Source organism: Buteo buteo, chromosome 23 (genome assembly GCF_964188355.1).
Source record: "Buteo buteo chromosome 23, bButBut1.hap1.1, whole genome shotgun sequence".
Classification (NCBI taxonomy): Eukaryota; Metazoa; Chordata; class Aves; order Accipitriformes; family Accipitridae; genus Buteo; species Buteo buteo.
In genome coordinates, this window is record NC_134193.1 from 6,943,098 (window position 1) to 6,958,441 (window position 15,344).

Below are 15,344 nucleotides of genomic sequence, written 5' to 3' on the forward strand. Positions count from 1 at the left end.
AATTATGCTTGTGCTTTTCTGGCAAAGAGTAAGATTAAACCAGTCTAAAACAGAACAGGGAAACACGCTAACACTTCAGCATAGATGCAGTCTGGACTTGGGTGCTTGATTCTGCTCCCGGGGCATCCTTTCCTAGCACCATAGATGCACTCTGCGTTTTCCAGCATTTGCCAAGTAACTGTACTAGAAGTTAGTTTTCTGGAGCATGCTTCCTTAGAGGCAAGAGGTTTAAAAGCTTTTGCTTTTAAAGTTCACAAGTAGCCTTTTGCACAGCTACTTGTGAAACAAGCAAATACAGGAGTAACTTGTGTTTGTGGGGTAAAAGGCTAGTTCAGGATTTGCACTTGCAGTAGAAATAACAAGCGTTGGATGTCCTGGTGTAGGGCATGCCTCTCCTTTGAAATAAGCAATGCAGCATAGATGAATATGTTAGATAATACAGGATTGTCTCCTGGACCGGGGGCTAGAGAGTGGGGTGTTGGTTAAAGACAATTTCCTCATTTTCATTACTTGCTAGGGTAGGAATGGATAGTCAGTGTTGCTCATTTTAGAAGAATGATTATCCGGAAGTCATCTGACTGCTGTAACTGATAGATGTGCCCACATCAAGCTATATAAAACAATCGAGTACTGTGATTTTGGAGGAATTTCAACCAAGCTGATTCCCTCTTTAGTAATGAGGACCTAGGTTTCTGCCTGTAGATGGACATGCTGTAAAAGCCAGTCCTTTTGCCTCCCAGTCATGCTTGGTGCTTCTCAGCTGAGGCACATGCATTTGGACATATGTATTAAATTGCCAGCTCATCCTTAAATAGCAGCCTCCAGTGAACTGTAAATGCAATGCAGAACGTGCTGTAGCCAGGAATTTGAGGAAGGATGAATTCCACCCAACAGAAGCGCTGAGACTTGAAAATCTAGCTAGGTTTTCTTCTGGCAACTTCAAAGCTAGCAGGTCTCTAAATACAGGCTCTGGAATACATACAGCAGCTAATAAAAGGTTGTCTTTCTATTCAGTAGGTCACAGGGTCTGTAAAGCTAACAGGGAAAGTTGTACTTTGTTATACTCAGGAAAATTAATAAATACTGCTGAATAAAGAAGTTATTAACTTCTGTCAAATTCTGCTTTTGCTATGATTACGTCTGTAAAAGGGCAACATCCAGTATACAGATGGTCTGCTTTAGTCAGGCTTCTTGATCTCATGCTTTCCCTGCTCATTGCTACCACTAGTGATATCTCATTTCATTCATTGTTATGACATTATTTCATTGAAATTTTGAGGGAACAATGTAATCTAAATAAATACATAGCTTGCCTTGCTTAGGAGGAATTTGATGCCATACCTAAAACTAATACAGATATATCATTTTACAGTGTGTCCCTGCTCCAGGGAGATAACAGTGTGGGAGAGAGGAAGGAAACAGATCAATTGGTGAGAAGTGAGGCTTGAGCAAATGTAGAGGTTGTCCACCTGGGGACTCTTTGAGTTACAATTAATTTTTGAAAGTCCTGAAATTAATTTATTTTAGTTCCCAACCTCATGCTACCTTTAAGTTTTAAGATGTGCTAGCTCACAGTGTGGGAATCTCAGCCCAGGAATTACCTGCTGCCAATAAACTGCAAATTGAGGTTGTACACTTGATTTAACACCAACGCTTTTTTTTTTTTCTTCTCTTTCCCTTCCCTTTTCTCTTCAATCCTTCCCTCCCCTGAATGTCCTCCCTCCCCTTCTCCCTCAGGCCTGTATAGATGAGAACCTGGACATGGTGAAGTTCCTTGTAGAAAATGGAGCCAATGTGAACCAGCAAGATAACGAGGGCTGGACCCCTCTTCATGCAGTGGCATCGTGTGGCTATCTGAACATAGCAGAGTGAGTGAGTTTCAGGCTATTCTGGGTATTTATAACACTTTCCACATCTTCCTCTTCAGAGCAGGTACACAGACGATTGATGCTCTGAGACTTATACAGTGTCTTGGGAAGCAATGCTGAAAATAGATGCATTTCTCCTGTTACTGAATTCTTAATTTGTGGGGATTAAGGTGGAGCCTGCAACTGGTTGCCTTTTGCTGATCCCATTACAGTGACTTATGATTCATTAGATACTTTAGCTGAAATGCCAAGCAAAAGGGAAACACGATGGCTGACAGGCAGGCACACTAATAGAAACGTGTAATGAAGCACAGCTCTGCTGCTACTGACTGTCTTTGCTGTGCGCTTCCATCAGCAGGGAGCCCATGCAGAATTTTAAGTGTTACCTAAGCGCAATTTGGGATTTTGTTCCTCTAACTGAAAAGAATTCTGTCTCTGTACAAAATGTATGTTAGTGTAATTACGCGCATATAGCTATTCTGGTGTAAACCCCAGATGGCGGATACCATCAAAAGAATTCAAAGAGAAACTGCACCAGCACTTACCCTTGTTCTGAGGCTTTGCAAAGCAACTGTTTTCTTACCATAAACAGGCCTATGTGAGCAGTGCTGCAGTTGTGTGGAGACTTTTGAGAGAGAAATGCAATGTTTGGGCTCTGGAGTCACCAATATACCAACAGCATTGTTTCTTTTTCTTCACATTTAGATCTTCTGTTTCTGTTTCTTGCATACTGTTTCACAAAAGATGGAAGAGTAGATAAAAGTAACTGCTTGTTACTTAACTCACTTAGAATTAGAGCATTGTCTCATCTATTTTTTTGTTTTGCTTACAACACAAGATATTGGGCTCAGTTTGGACATAACCAGGTGAAATTCTGTGGCCTGCCATAGAGAGATTAGATAATCCAGTGAGTACAAACATGAAATACATATGAAAGAAAAGACAGTAAGTATAACAGAGGGTTTTGTCCAGTAGATGTTTATAGCAAAGCAGTAACCAGCTATAAGTGACGCCCAACAAAGATTTGACTCTTCTTGGCACAGTTTCTGATTCCAGGGTTTGAAATAGCATTCTGCAGCTGATCTGAGCGTTCACTATGCTCACAAAGGACTAATAGTCTGTTTGTCCCAGAGAAGATACTGATACCAGACTACTTATGCACCAACATGTTGTTCTGAGACTTTGAGAATTGCTCAAATATATGACCTGGAGTGCTAGAATAACTGGAACCAAAGAACAGGCAAACATAAATAGTAGTTTCCCAAGTGAAATAATTTTTCTGAGATAAAAGCTGCATTATAGGTTAGAAGAATAAGGGAAAAAAATAGTATTTCTCAAGATAGTTGTCTACAATATATTCTAACCAAAAAAAAAAAAATCTTTTGTGGCTCACTTATTTCTGTGTGTTGTACTCCTCCTGGAACAGTTCTTAGCTTTTTGGACGATCCTTTATCAGTTTGGTTTTTCTTCTTCCCAAATACTAGTTCTTCAAATGAAAGATATTATTATTTTTTTACCAGCCATTTAGCCCACCACAGCTACCAAAAAGTTACCAAAATTTGAATACTGATAACTATTTCTCAAAGGCATTGAAAATAGATTTTAAAACAAAACCAAGAAAAAATATCTTCTCCTATCTCACCCTCCTATATCTGTGTGTTTAAACAAATACTTTTTTACTTCCCCAAATTTTACTGGTTACAAGATGGGCAAGCTGAAAAAAGACATTAGTTGTTCTGGAATGAACTTTTGGTATAGTTATAAAAAGACAAATCAAAAAATTTATGATGGCTTGGCTTATCTTTTTTTAATTACTTTAAAAAAAAAAGCGTACTTTATCAGGTTAGTGCAAGAACTAGGGGTATTTGAATAACTATAGAGAAACAAAAACTATGAGCTATGAACTGGGGACCTTGCATTTAATAATGAACTTTTTTAGTCTAGAAATTTGATAAGAATAAGATACTCATTTGGTAATTGAACTTGAATGAGAAAGCCAAATATTTTGTTCTGCTACTTGGTTTACTGTATAAGTTGCACTGAAACCTGCACACAAGGTCTAATATGTTGGTATGGGTCTCATTCATGTAGGTACTTAATTAGTCATGGAGCCAATGTGGCTGCTGTGAACAGTGAAGGTGAAGTCCCGTCTGACATCGCAGAGGAAGCAGCCATGAAGGACCTGCTTCTGGAACAAGTAAAGAAACAAGGTAAATCAGTAGTGGGATTGAATATGTGAGAGTTAGACCTCTAAGAGTTTCTATAAGAAAATTCTGTTGGCTTACTGTCTATAGGTGAAGAGATCTGAAATCTGGCCCAAGAGGCAGCTGACAAATTTCGCTTTGGTAGCAGAACAGTGGAACAGATGCAGAAGGTTTGTGGTGTGCAGTCTCTGTCCTTAATAGGATTCTTCAAAACAAGACACCACAGTACTGAAAGCTGATGCATTAGATCTGTTTGCTTTTAAAGTGAGATTTAATTCTGACCTCTGGTATCAATGAAAGGTCTTGTTTCACTAAGACTTGATAATACAGAGGTGAGATTTACAGCCCTGCTAAGAGCAGGGACTGGGAAATGATTTTGCCTGGCCTGGAGTGACCTGCTTTATCCTGATGCTTCCGTAGACTTCTGCAGCCTGTCTGCTCTGCCATTTCCCCTTTCTCATCAGGTATGCCTGTCTGAGGGGCTGCTCTCTGTACTGTCCCTGCAAAAACATCACTGGTAGAAGAAATGTCAGATAGTATAACTTGTATTATAATTAAGAAATGCTTCATCAGTGTAAAATTTTCTTTATACTGATGAAATTAATCTGTGAGTGGTTAGGTGTCTGTACACATGTGTAAGAAGTTTAAACCCTATCTATGAAGTTCATCAAGAATGTTTTTGAAGGATGCATTTATCTATGGGGAAAGTGATGAACTGAGGCAAATTGAGCTGATACAGACCAAACTGTCCACATTGGATATGTATGGACTGCATATTTAGCCTTGAGAAGAGAAAGTTGACAGGGGGATCTGTTGTACTCCACTATCTTGAGGGAGGCTATAGAGACAATGGAGCCAGACTCTTCTCAGAGCTGCACAGTGACAGGATGAGAGGAAAAAGTCATAGGGTTGAATGAGGGATGTTCTGAGGAAAAGTGTTTCCTAGGAAAGTGCTGGAATGGGGACCCAAGGAACTTGTGGAATCTCCATCACTGGAGGTAGTCAAAACTCAGCTGCATTCAGCTCTGAGCAAATTGATCTGGGTTTGAAGTTACCCTCCTTTGAGCAGGGATTTGGGCTAGAGACCCCCAGAGATTCTTTCCAGTCTAGATTATTTTATGACTGCAGGTTGATCTTGGGGTTGTTTGCATGCTGGACTGAATCTAGTCCTCTCCAACAGATATATTCTGCTTGATCCATGGTGGTTACTTTTATTTTTGAAGCTATTTTCAGGTATAGTTAGGAAGAGATCAGTCCCTTGCTACTTTGTGAACTGTGTTACTGTTCCACTGGTGAGTTTGTAGCTATCCATCTGAGAACTAGTTGTTATTTCTGTTACTGTTCCTCTTGGAAGATTGATACAAGATCATGTTCCTTCTGGTAAATAGAAGCTTTTTACTTTCTACTCTAGTATTTTTGACAAGGTTGTTCTTATTTTGTTCCTCTTTTCCCTCCACTTTGAAATAAACTTAAATAGCCCTTCTCCCTTAAATTTAATCTACTCACATATTTAAAAAGAATTGTGTTGGTAGTCAACGTTTGTTTTACTGGGCTGTCCAAACCATGCCCTGTAAGATTTCAACCATGTTATTAGTGTGTACAGTTCTTGATACCTACTTTAAAGAGAGACAAGTTACACTGATAGAAAGAAAGGATCTGTATCTTTCTGGGCATCTAGGGAAGCCTGACTGCAAGAAGAGACAGGCATGGTTTGGACAGCCCAGTAAAACAAATGCTGACTGTAGACACAATTCTTCATGTAATTCTGCCTCAGCTGCAGATATTGTGCCTGACACTTCTTGGGATTCTGCTTGGCTTTTTCATTGCTTCACCACATTAGCGGCATCCTGCTAAGATGCCCTGAAACAACCATCTGTCTCCACTGAGAAGCTTCCCATTGACACAGTTTAAAAGGATCATAATTGCTGGAGTGAATGTGTTATAAACTTTAAATAAGTGTCCATCCAGCTCTGTAGCCTGTCTTCAATGGCAGCTAAAAGCAGCTGCCTGGTGCAAACTATAACAACGGGACAAGCGTGTATGAGTCCTTTCCCAAACATTTTCCCAGCCTCCAGGCACTGTACCTCAAGAAATTCCTGAGCCAGATGGGCTTTCTCTGTGCTCATGAATCCCCCGTGGCTTTCTGTTTCATGAACTTCTGCAGTCCTTCTTGGGAACATAATGTATAGCATTACGTTTAATGACTACAGATTTCTCTAATCCTTATTCTGCAGCCAGTTGTATTTCTAATCTTTGCAGCATCCTGTGGTAGTGGCTTTCACAGTTCAGACCCTGAGTTAAGTGTTTTCTTTTGTTCTGTTTTGAACCTAATGCCCCATAATTTAATTGGGAATCATGTCATTCTTATACTGAAAGAACTAATCCATAGGGACAGTTGCTCTTCAACATCCTTCTTGATTTTTGAGATTTGTCATCTTGTCCTTCATATTTTTTCCTGAGTCAGTGAGCTCTAGTCTGATTAATCTTGTATGGAGCTATATTGTACTTCTGATTGATACATCATCCTTACAGGACCTCATTGTAATGAAAACTCCACTTACAAAAACAAGTTAAAGATAGTTTTGCTTCTTGTTGGTTTAGTGACAATTGACACAGCCCATCAGCTAAACCTACCTGGCCTCTCCACATCATAGCAACCATTTCCTAGGGTGGGAAACTTCTCCCTCTTGTTATCAGAAAGCCCCATAGTCCATGTCTCTGTTATACCAGATGTATTGATGGACTTACTTGATCTGACTTCATCTAAAGCAGATCTCTTAAGCCATCAGGTTAGTTTTGGTTTTGTTTTTTTTTTTTGCTTTCTATCCCCAAAATAATTTAGAATTGTGTTTTGTCAGAATCTAGTGGTTTGCTGCTCAGTGGAATTAACTAAATATTTCTTCTGGCGTGCCTGGCACTAATGGCTCTGGTGCAGCACAGAGATCTCTGTACATGCAGCTTGCAAATCATACTGAATTTTAAGTGACCATACAGTTGGGGTTGTGCTGCTCTTGCAGGTGGCATCTTAGGATCATCTCTTCAGATCTGCACTGTAGATTATACTCACACTGTTGTTTAATTCAGTTTGTAAGTCTGTTGTTCATGACTTGGTTATTTCAGTCTAAGACACTGCATATTTAGAGCACAATCGTTCCACCCGTAGTTGGCTCACAGTTGAGCTAGTAGTTAGTTGGGCTGGTTTGCAACCAGAAGTTCAACTTTCAGATTATTTTTTTTTTAAGTCAGACAGCTTTGAAGTCTTTGTCAGTGATGCAGTAGTTCTCCCAACTCCTAGAAAATGCTTTTGCTGATTTTTGTGCAAGATTACAAAGAGGCTACTAATATTGTATAGCAAATGAAACATAGGGTAAGTTTAACATGTTCATGAGAGCTTTCACTTGATCTTATCTTCTTCTGTGCTTCACCTTCTTAGGTGTAGACCTAGACCTGGCGAGAAAAGAAGAGGAGCAGCAAATGCTACAGGATGCCCGACAGTGGCTGAACAGTGGGAGAATTGAAGATATAAAGCAGCCTCGAACAGGTGCCACAGCTCTTCATGTTGCTGCGGCAAAGGGCTATTCTGAAGTCATGAGGTAGGAGCTCCTTCCCAGGGCTGATGCATTGATTTAAGACTGTTTTTTGTAAGAAACACATCTAGCTTTGTAGTTGAGAGAAATCTGTTTCATACTGAGATTTTCAGGCTGCTGTTTGTCAAAAGGCTCTGTAGATTTATGTGCCCAACCATAGTGGTTCACCTAGAAATATTTAGGGACTGGAAGATTCCCTTTCATACCTCTAGGCCTTTAAAGTGATGAAAGGTTTTCAGAGACTGAGACATAAATTAGAAGGTTTAATTTTCACTATTAGAGCAATAGTTTTAGGACTAGCAAGTAAAACAGTATTAGAGGATAAAAGTAAATTTCAGCCTACAAAGTAACAATGCATGCTGTATGACAATCACAAACACCCCAACACTTTACGTGACCAGTTTTGTGGAAAAATGCAGTGTCCAGCCCTGTCTCGCTGCCCCCTGCCCCTTGATGCTACTGCTCCTGCAGCCATCAGGAGTGACAGAGGGATTCCAACACATAGCAGTTCTGCTTCTACCACTCTGGTACTAACAAGCTTATTAAGAAAATGAACTTGCCCAATGTAGTGTTTCCTGGCAATAAAGCATGACTGTTTTTACAGGTAAGGTCAAATTAATGTTTCCAACAGTAAAGCTTTCTTCTCTACTCTTTATGTATGGGTGGAGCTGCCCATAAATATCAGCAAGGTTATTCTACTACCTAGGTTAAAATGCCTTCTGAAAGTTCATCCATCTTGATCCTTAATTTCATAGTTTTAAGTGGCATGACTTGATGTGTAAGAGCTGTTTCTTGTCAAGCTCTAGTAATTTTGTTATTCTCCATGTTTCCTATTAGTATTCATTCATTAGAGCTTGCGATTGAGTTATAAGTTGTCTGTGCCTGTACTGTGCCCAAGAACAGTAATCTAACACAGCTTATGTGGAATAGAAATGTAATATCTCCTCAGTTTGAGGTGTTGGTCCCATGGACTTCCAGTGGAGGGTTGTATATCCAGTTCTCAATGAAGGCTTTATTCACTGTTTGTGGGGTGACTTAGTTCTGGACAGCTACTCCTTGGCATTAATTGTTGTAATGATAAACAGATCTCACAGAAAGCTGACGTTATTTCACTCTTGTGTATTTTATGGTCACCCTGTAAGTTAAAATACAAAGCTTCAGTGACTTAAACCAAAGGGGCTGAAAGTCAGGAGCTAGCTAACTCTCAAATGAGATGTGGAATTTGTGACCTTGAGTGTCATAGCAGCTATGTTCCTCCCTTTTGCCAGCTGGAAAATCAACATAAAGTCAGCACCTAATTTAAAATTTCTTTCACAGAGAAACACACTGCTGCTATGGCATGACTGTGTTTTTATTTAGCACAGTAACGCATCGGTGTAAAGCTGCAGGAGTTTCAAAACTGTAGGTGCCATTCTGGGGTTGTGCTGGATTTCCCTTGTGCTGCAGGAAGGTGGCTCTGGATGGTGGGATTTCCCATGATGGAAATTTTCAGTAGCTGTTTTACCAGATTTGCAGAATTCCCCTCGGATGCTCTTCAATATTTAAGCAACTTGGATAATAGTCAGTTTTGATACATGAGCTGCTCAGTGCTTTCATCTGATCACTGGAGTACCAGTGTGCATGTGTCTCTGAAGCTTCAGACTACAATTGACTCTCTTCTCTTTGTTTTGTCTTTAAATATTCAAGCTCCAGATGCTATGAAACACTAGTGCTCTGGTCTGATTGAGGAGGGAGTGGGTGGAAGGTGCACAGCAGTAAATGTAATGCGAGGGTGTTCCAAGGCAGGTTCGCTTGGGTAAGACTTGCTTTAACTGTGCAAGGATTAGTCTGCAAAAATGCATATTGGGTTGTTTAACCCAAATGTGGGTTATTTAACTTGCAAACTTCACATCTGTCGATCACAGTAATGTCACTGCTTCTTACCTGGCAGTCCTGCTGGCATCGTCTCCTTATGGACCGTTCCTACCATGTGGCCTTGTTCTCTGGTAGAGCCAAGGCTGAGCTCCAGTTACCAAATGTCCTTTTCCTGCCAGGTGCTGTGCTTGCTGTGCTTGGCTCCTTGTTAAGGAGATGGCAGTCTGCAGAGCTGTTGTTTGTTTGCTTAGTGCCCAAGCAAGTCTGGTGTCTCTCGTCCATTGGAGCAGGAGTTGAGACTGGGTGACCGATGCCAGAACATTAAGGTGTTCTCCCAGTTTAGGACATGCTTAAAGGGAACCTTACCAATTAGACACATTCCAGCAGGTTTTACAGCAAAGTCACTTTGTTGACTGCCCTGTTCTGTTACAGTTACAAGCACATCAAGTGGGCTGTTTTTTAGGTGAATGAACAAGTTAAGAGACTACCGGCTTATTGTGGACCATGCTGCCTACTTTGTGGCTCATGGTGTTAACTATTCTGTGTCAAGAAGTCATTCTCAGGTGGGCAGAAATCAATACTGCTTCTTTCCTCAGGCTCTTGATCCAGGCTGGGTTTAATTTGAATGTCCAGGACAATGACGGCTGGACTCCGCTCCATGCTGCTGCGCACTGGGGAGTGAAGGAAGCTTGTTCCATCCTGGCTGAGGCCCTGTGTGATATGGACATCAGGAACAAGCTGGTTAGTATGCACAGATGTTGGCACAACTTATGCAATGTATTTTATAGCTAGATGAATATCAACTTTATTGCCTACCACTTGATCCAACGCAATGACAAAGTTACATGGTGAGCAGTTCTCCTAGCGTGTGCAGTGGAGCATTTAGAAGTGTCAGAAAATAAAGAATCTTGACTGCAGGAAGGCAGAAAAATTTCAAGTGTTACTGGAAAAGATCATGATTCAACTTTAGGACCAAGACTGTAAGAAAGGATAGGAGCTAATCTGTGTCTTCCTGTTTTAGTATAATCCTGACAAATTAAACAACAACAAAAAAGACAGTCTTGGAGTGCAAAATAATATGCTAATATTGAGGTATACTGCACTGAAAACTAGTGAACCCTTGAGAAACTGGCAGCTTTAAATCCTTCCTGTTCTACTACATTGGTCATAAAAAGGGAAATTGAAAAATTGACTCAGATTTGTGAGAAATGAGTAAAGAAAAATAGGATGGAAGAAAAACAAAAGAAAAGGAGAAAAAAAATTCCTCTTCCATCCAAATAGTTAGAAGTTTTTCCTTGAAGAGCCCGTGGATTTTCAAGAGCTGATGTGTGCTTGTCCACGGTTGTTCTTTGCGTTCCCCTCCATGCTGTGATGCCCAGGCAGTGTCTGTGAACCACTTCCTGCTGGAGCAGATTCAGTTGTGCCGTGGCTGCTTCTGGGGGAGGAAATGAGGTTGTAGTACTTGGAACAGCACCAGTGAATGAAAGCAGGCAAGATAATTTGATAAGAGAAATGTGGCACTGTATGATTTGAGTGCATCTGTCTGTACTGGAAACCCATGTAAAAGAAATGGCTCTATGAGAAGGAGCCATTTTAGCGTGGTGAGGTTTTGGCGTCAAAGTACAGGGAGTCTTTTTTGCTTTAAGTGCTATTAGGTACTTTTCCAAAGTGTTCAGAATGTGTGGGTTTTGTATTGTGCTAAGCTTGAAAAGAAACAGACACAGTTGTATTTGCTGCGTTACCTGCTCTGTCCAGTCAAGGATTGTTAACTTCCTAGGTCAGATAGCCAAGGCAACCTGTATTTATTTGATCACTAGCCATCAGGTTTCATTATGTGATGTTAATTAAATGGTTATTATAGCTTTAGTTATGGTGAAAATGTAACTGATTTCTTGTTTGGTGCCCCGAAGTAATTTTTCTGTTTTATTTTGTAAATGGCTATGGATGTGGAAACGGCTCCCAATTTTTTTGGCCTGCTGATGATTGGCAGTCTTTCAGAAGGTTCAAATACACGATGATACAGTAGAACGGGTTGATCACATTCCTTCTCAGTACAAGAGCGTACTTTTTGGAAACCTGGAAACTCAAATATGTTAGTCCTGGCTGTTAGATTTGAGCAGCAGTAATCAGGGAACTGCACTTCAATGATTAAGGTTGCTCTGATCATGGATTGAGTCCTAAAAGTACCATCGCTGTCACATGGCTTTTCCTACTCTGGAGTGAAACAGAGTATGTTACTCAGCATTTGGGGAGGGAGGATGTGGAGCATAATTCACTTTTGTTCTTCATTGGTAAATAGTGCTTTTTTGAATATTAACACCATGCCATACTGGATATCCTCTTGTCTTCTCTTATTGCATCAGGGCCAGACACCATTCGACGTGGCTGATGAGGGACTAGTTGAGCATTTAGAAATGCTGCAGAAGAAACAGTCTGTGGTGAGTTTCTGGCAGATCATTTTCCACCTCTCCAATTACCTTTTCACACACGGGTGTTCTCTAAGACATATGGTGTCAACAGACACAGGAAGCTGAGGCCCAGCTATTTTTTTTTTGTTAGTCATTTGGAATCTTTAATTACACCAATATTTTTAATAGCTAGAAATCTAGAAAACTGGATGACTGCATCAAGAAGGTCAGTAGTGTGCTGGCATGCAGAATTATGTAAACTGGTAAGGAATGTATAGTTCGTCTTTGGAATTGTTACTATTCTGCAGTTGCTTTTCTTAGCTGGCAAGCTCTCTAGCATCAAACTGCTCTTTTCTTAATGAGTGATTACCGAAGTCAACTTTGTGTTTGCATCTAAGGAAATATGCTGTCAGTGTTGAGAAAGAGATCTGTTACCATGTCTGCCTTTCTTACAATAGGGAGACTTTTGATTGAAGGAGAAGAAATTACAAACTTCAGGGAATTCTGGACTAAAAGAATTGGTGATTTCAAAACCATATTAAATTGCCATTTCATAGTGCAATGGAGATATTGGAAGGAGTTATAGGCAGAAAGCTGGGATAAAAAAAGAAAGCAAAAATGATATATCTTGATCAAAGTAAAGCCTGTCATCAAGTCAGAAAGTTGTTTTTGGATTGCATTTTATTGTATTTCATCTGGTCTACTCAATTACCTCATTTGGGTGCTTCCAAAAAACAAACCAACCTTCTTTAAAAAAAAATTAAAAATTGTAAGTATCATTTAAAACGTTGGATTCAGAAACGGACATAATGAGAACACTGCTGATAAAACCTAGTAAAGTATTTTGAGGAACTGACAAATGTGGGTGGTAGAACTCAAGGTCTGATCATAACGCAGCTGCTGTCATCCTTAAATAGCATCCTTAACTTTCACAGAAACTTTTTAAAAATTAATCAGCTTCTCCCTAAATGAGGTGTTGATAAATACTATCAGTGTTGTATTTTGGATTTCCTCCTATCTCACTACACCAGGATTCTGCAGATAACTGCACTCCTCAGAAGAAAAAGAAAAGGAAAAGCAAAACAACAACGAGAATTTTTCTGGATGGGTGCTAGCCCATTTTTAGGCCTGATTCACAGGGGCTAGCAACCCCCCTTGTTCTCTATATAGTAGCACTATATAAAGGCCTTCATTTATTAAATTAGTTTAGCAAACTATAGTAGAACTGGGAAGAAGAGAAGAATTCAGATTTTATCACAGGTTTGGGGTTTTTTTTTAAGTGGATTTTTTTTTAATAGAAATGCTATTTTATCATGTGTGTTTATCATGTGCCATTTTTATCACTTAAATAGAAAAGTTACATTTGTTAAGGATGAAATAGGCAGTTCCATGACATTCCTTTAAGTACATTATTTCACTTTCAAAATGGCTCTCAAATCGGTGGGTTTTTTTAAATCTAAAGCTTGTAGAGGAACAATATGCTGTCCTTGCTAAAAGATTTACTGCTGTTATTGGAGAGAAGAGGGGATTTTGTGTGCTGGAAGCAATTAATTGAATTTAAGTTTGGATTTTTTTTCCCCAGTCTCTGAATTACCTGTGAATGGAGCAGGCTGTTTCCTGCACTTCCTTTTGCTGTGCTCCAGCAGTTTGTTCTATTTAACAACATGCTGTACCCCAAGTTTTGGCTCTTTGCTGGACTCCATGTAGCTTTTCCCACATTCAGAATTTGCAGAGCTTTTTCTTCTTATGCCTGGTGTCAGCTCCTATCAAAAGAGAAAGAATAACTAGGCTAGACGTGACACAAAAGAGAAAACCCTTAAAAGTGAGCCTGTAATTGCCATCCCTTTTTCTACCTCAGCTGTGTCTGTGCTTCTAGAAGGTACTGAAACAATTTTTTGGTTACTCTTTTGTCCATCAGTGGTGACAAAATTAATATTGCTGCTTGCTGGGCAAAATATTTCAGTTGCTGCAGTGATCACAGGTATTCTTGTGCAATGACTTAATGCTGGCATTTGAGAGATTTAAGACGTGACCCATCCTCATGGGAGATCCATCGGTTACCTGTAAAGGGCATACTTGAATGCTTTTCTCTGAGAGCAAGTAAATAATAGGTACAAAGCCAGCACATCTTTAGCTGAATCTAGCCTGATTTCATGGGCATACAAACACATGTGGACAGATCTCCAGCGCTGTGTCTATATGGGCAGATGCAGGGCAGTGCTGTGGAAGTCAGGATTTGACACTGGGTCTCAGTGGGGACTGCTGCAAACTTGTCTGAAGGTTTTATTAAATTGCAGCTTGAATCTAAGGCCATGCTGGGTGTGTAGCTGTGCCCTTACGAAGCTCTAGTGCCAGACATCCAGTGCTCTTGCAGATGTGCATCTGTTGAATTGGCTTGTTAAACAAATCCACAGTATTTTTTGTCTAATGAGGTTGGGATGGCCTTATGCTGTGGTAATTATTGGATTGTGCTTTGGTGGCTTGTTAAGGTGTGTCTTTTCATTCTTTCTCCAATCTTCTTGGACTTTTTGACAGTTGCGAAGTGAGAAGGAGACGCGGAATAAGCTAATTGAAGCTGACATGAATGGCAAGACTCAAAGCGGACTCTTCACCAAGTATGTCTCTTTCTTCTTTGTTGAAAAGAAGCTGCACAGAGAGTCATGGGAGACCAGCTTCACCTGTTAGCAGTCAGCTGGCCTCAGCTGTTTTAAAAAAGTTCACTGCTGTTCATGTTCATTTCATGGTTTCTTTTAAATTGGAGTTCTCTCAAATACAATTTTAGCTGTTTCTTAACATAGTCACTGAACGGTAGAACAAGCAGTTGGGCTGGTGCTTGGTCCCCCTTCCTCTGCTCTTGCTGAGTAGCAATTTGACCTTTGGGCTGAGAACTGCACCTTTGCAGCTGCACAGGGCCATACAGCCAAGCTGATGGGTTGTGTTGCACTAGTAAAAGAGAAACCACGTTTTTCTGGAATGAGAAATACTTGCAAATTTAGGAAATGTGAGAGTGGCATTGGAATCCGTGGCAAATGGGCAGTGCTGGAAGTGCTGGGATGTTGAGTCTGTAGATGGATTTTGTCCTTTTGCTCATTCTATATGTAGCAAATCATGTTTATGTGTTCCTGAGAAGTAGAACTCAGAAATAATTTGCTCACCTGGTAGTCGTTAAAATTTCTATACCTTGCAGCAAAGAGAAGATTCTTTATGAGGAAGACACGCTGAAGTCAATGGAAATGGAGGAAGAGAACAAGGACTCTAGCAGCTCTAGTTCTGAAGAAGAGGAAGAAGCTGAAGAAGATGAAGTTTCAGAATCAGATGCTGAAAAGGAGTCAGGTAAGACTTAGTACAGTCTTAGATTTAATAATTATCCTAGCAATATTAGGGGATCAGTTTGAAAAGTGCCTTTTTTTTTTTTTTTTTTTT

The 15,344-nt window shown here is 40.1% G+C and overlaps 1 protein-coding gene across 11 annotated transcripts in view; it reads left to right on the plus strand.

Moving 5' to 3' along the window:
• PPP1R12B (protein phosphatase 1 regulatory subunit 12B) overlaps nucleotides 1-15,344 on the plus strand; it is a 124,742-nt gene that overhangs the window by 30,501 nt on the left and 78,897 nt on the right. For 10 of the 11 annotated variants that reach the window (XR_012654106.1, XM_075055320.1, XM_075055312.1 and 7 more), the window contains exons 2-8: nucleotides 1,738-1,868; nucleotides 3,960-4,078; nucleotides 7,506-7,665; nucleotides 10,110-10,254; nucleotides 11,877-11,951; nucleotides 14,457-14,536; nucleotides 15,109-15,254. Coding sequence is in view for 10 of the 11 variants with exons in the window: in XM_075055320.1 (XP_074911421.1) it covers nucleotides 1,738-1,868; nucleotides 3,960-4,078; nucleotides 7,506-7,665; nucleotides 10,110-10,254; nucleotides 11,877-11,951; nucleotides 14,457-14,536; nucleotides 15,109-15,254 (856 nt within the window). In the remaining variant the exon portion in view is untranslated. Of the gene's footprint in view, nucleotides 1-1,737; nucleotides 1,873-3,959; nucleotides 4,079-7,505; nucleotides 7,666-10,109; nucleotides 10,255-11,876; nucleotides 11,952-14,456; nucleotides 14,537-15,108; nucleotides 15,255-15,344 lie in introns of those variants that run through there. The other variant, XM_075055319.1, reaches the window with a different exon arrangement.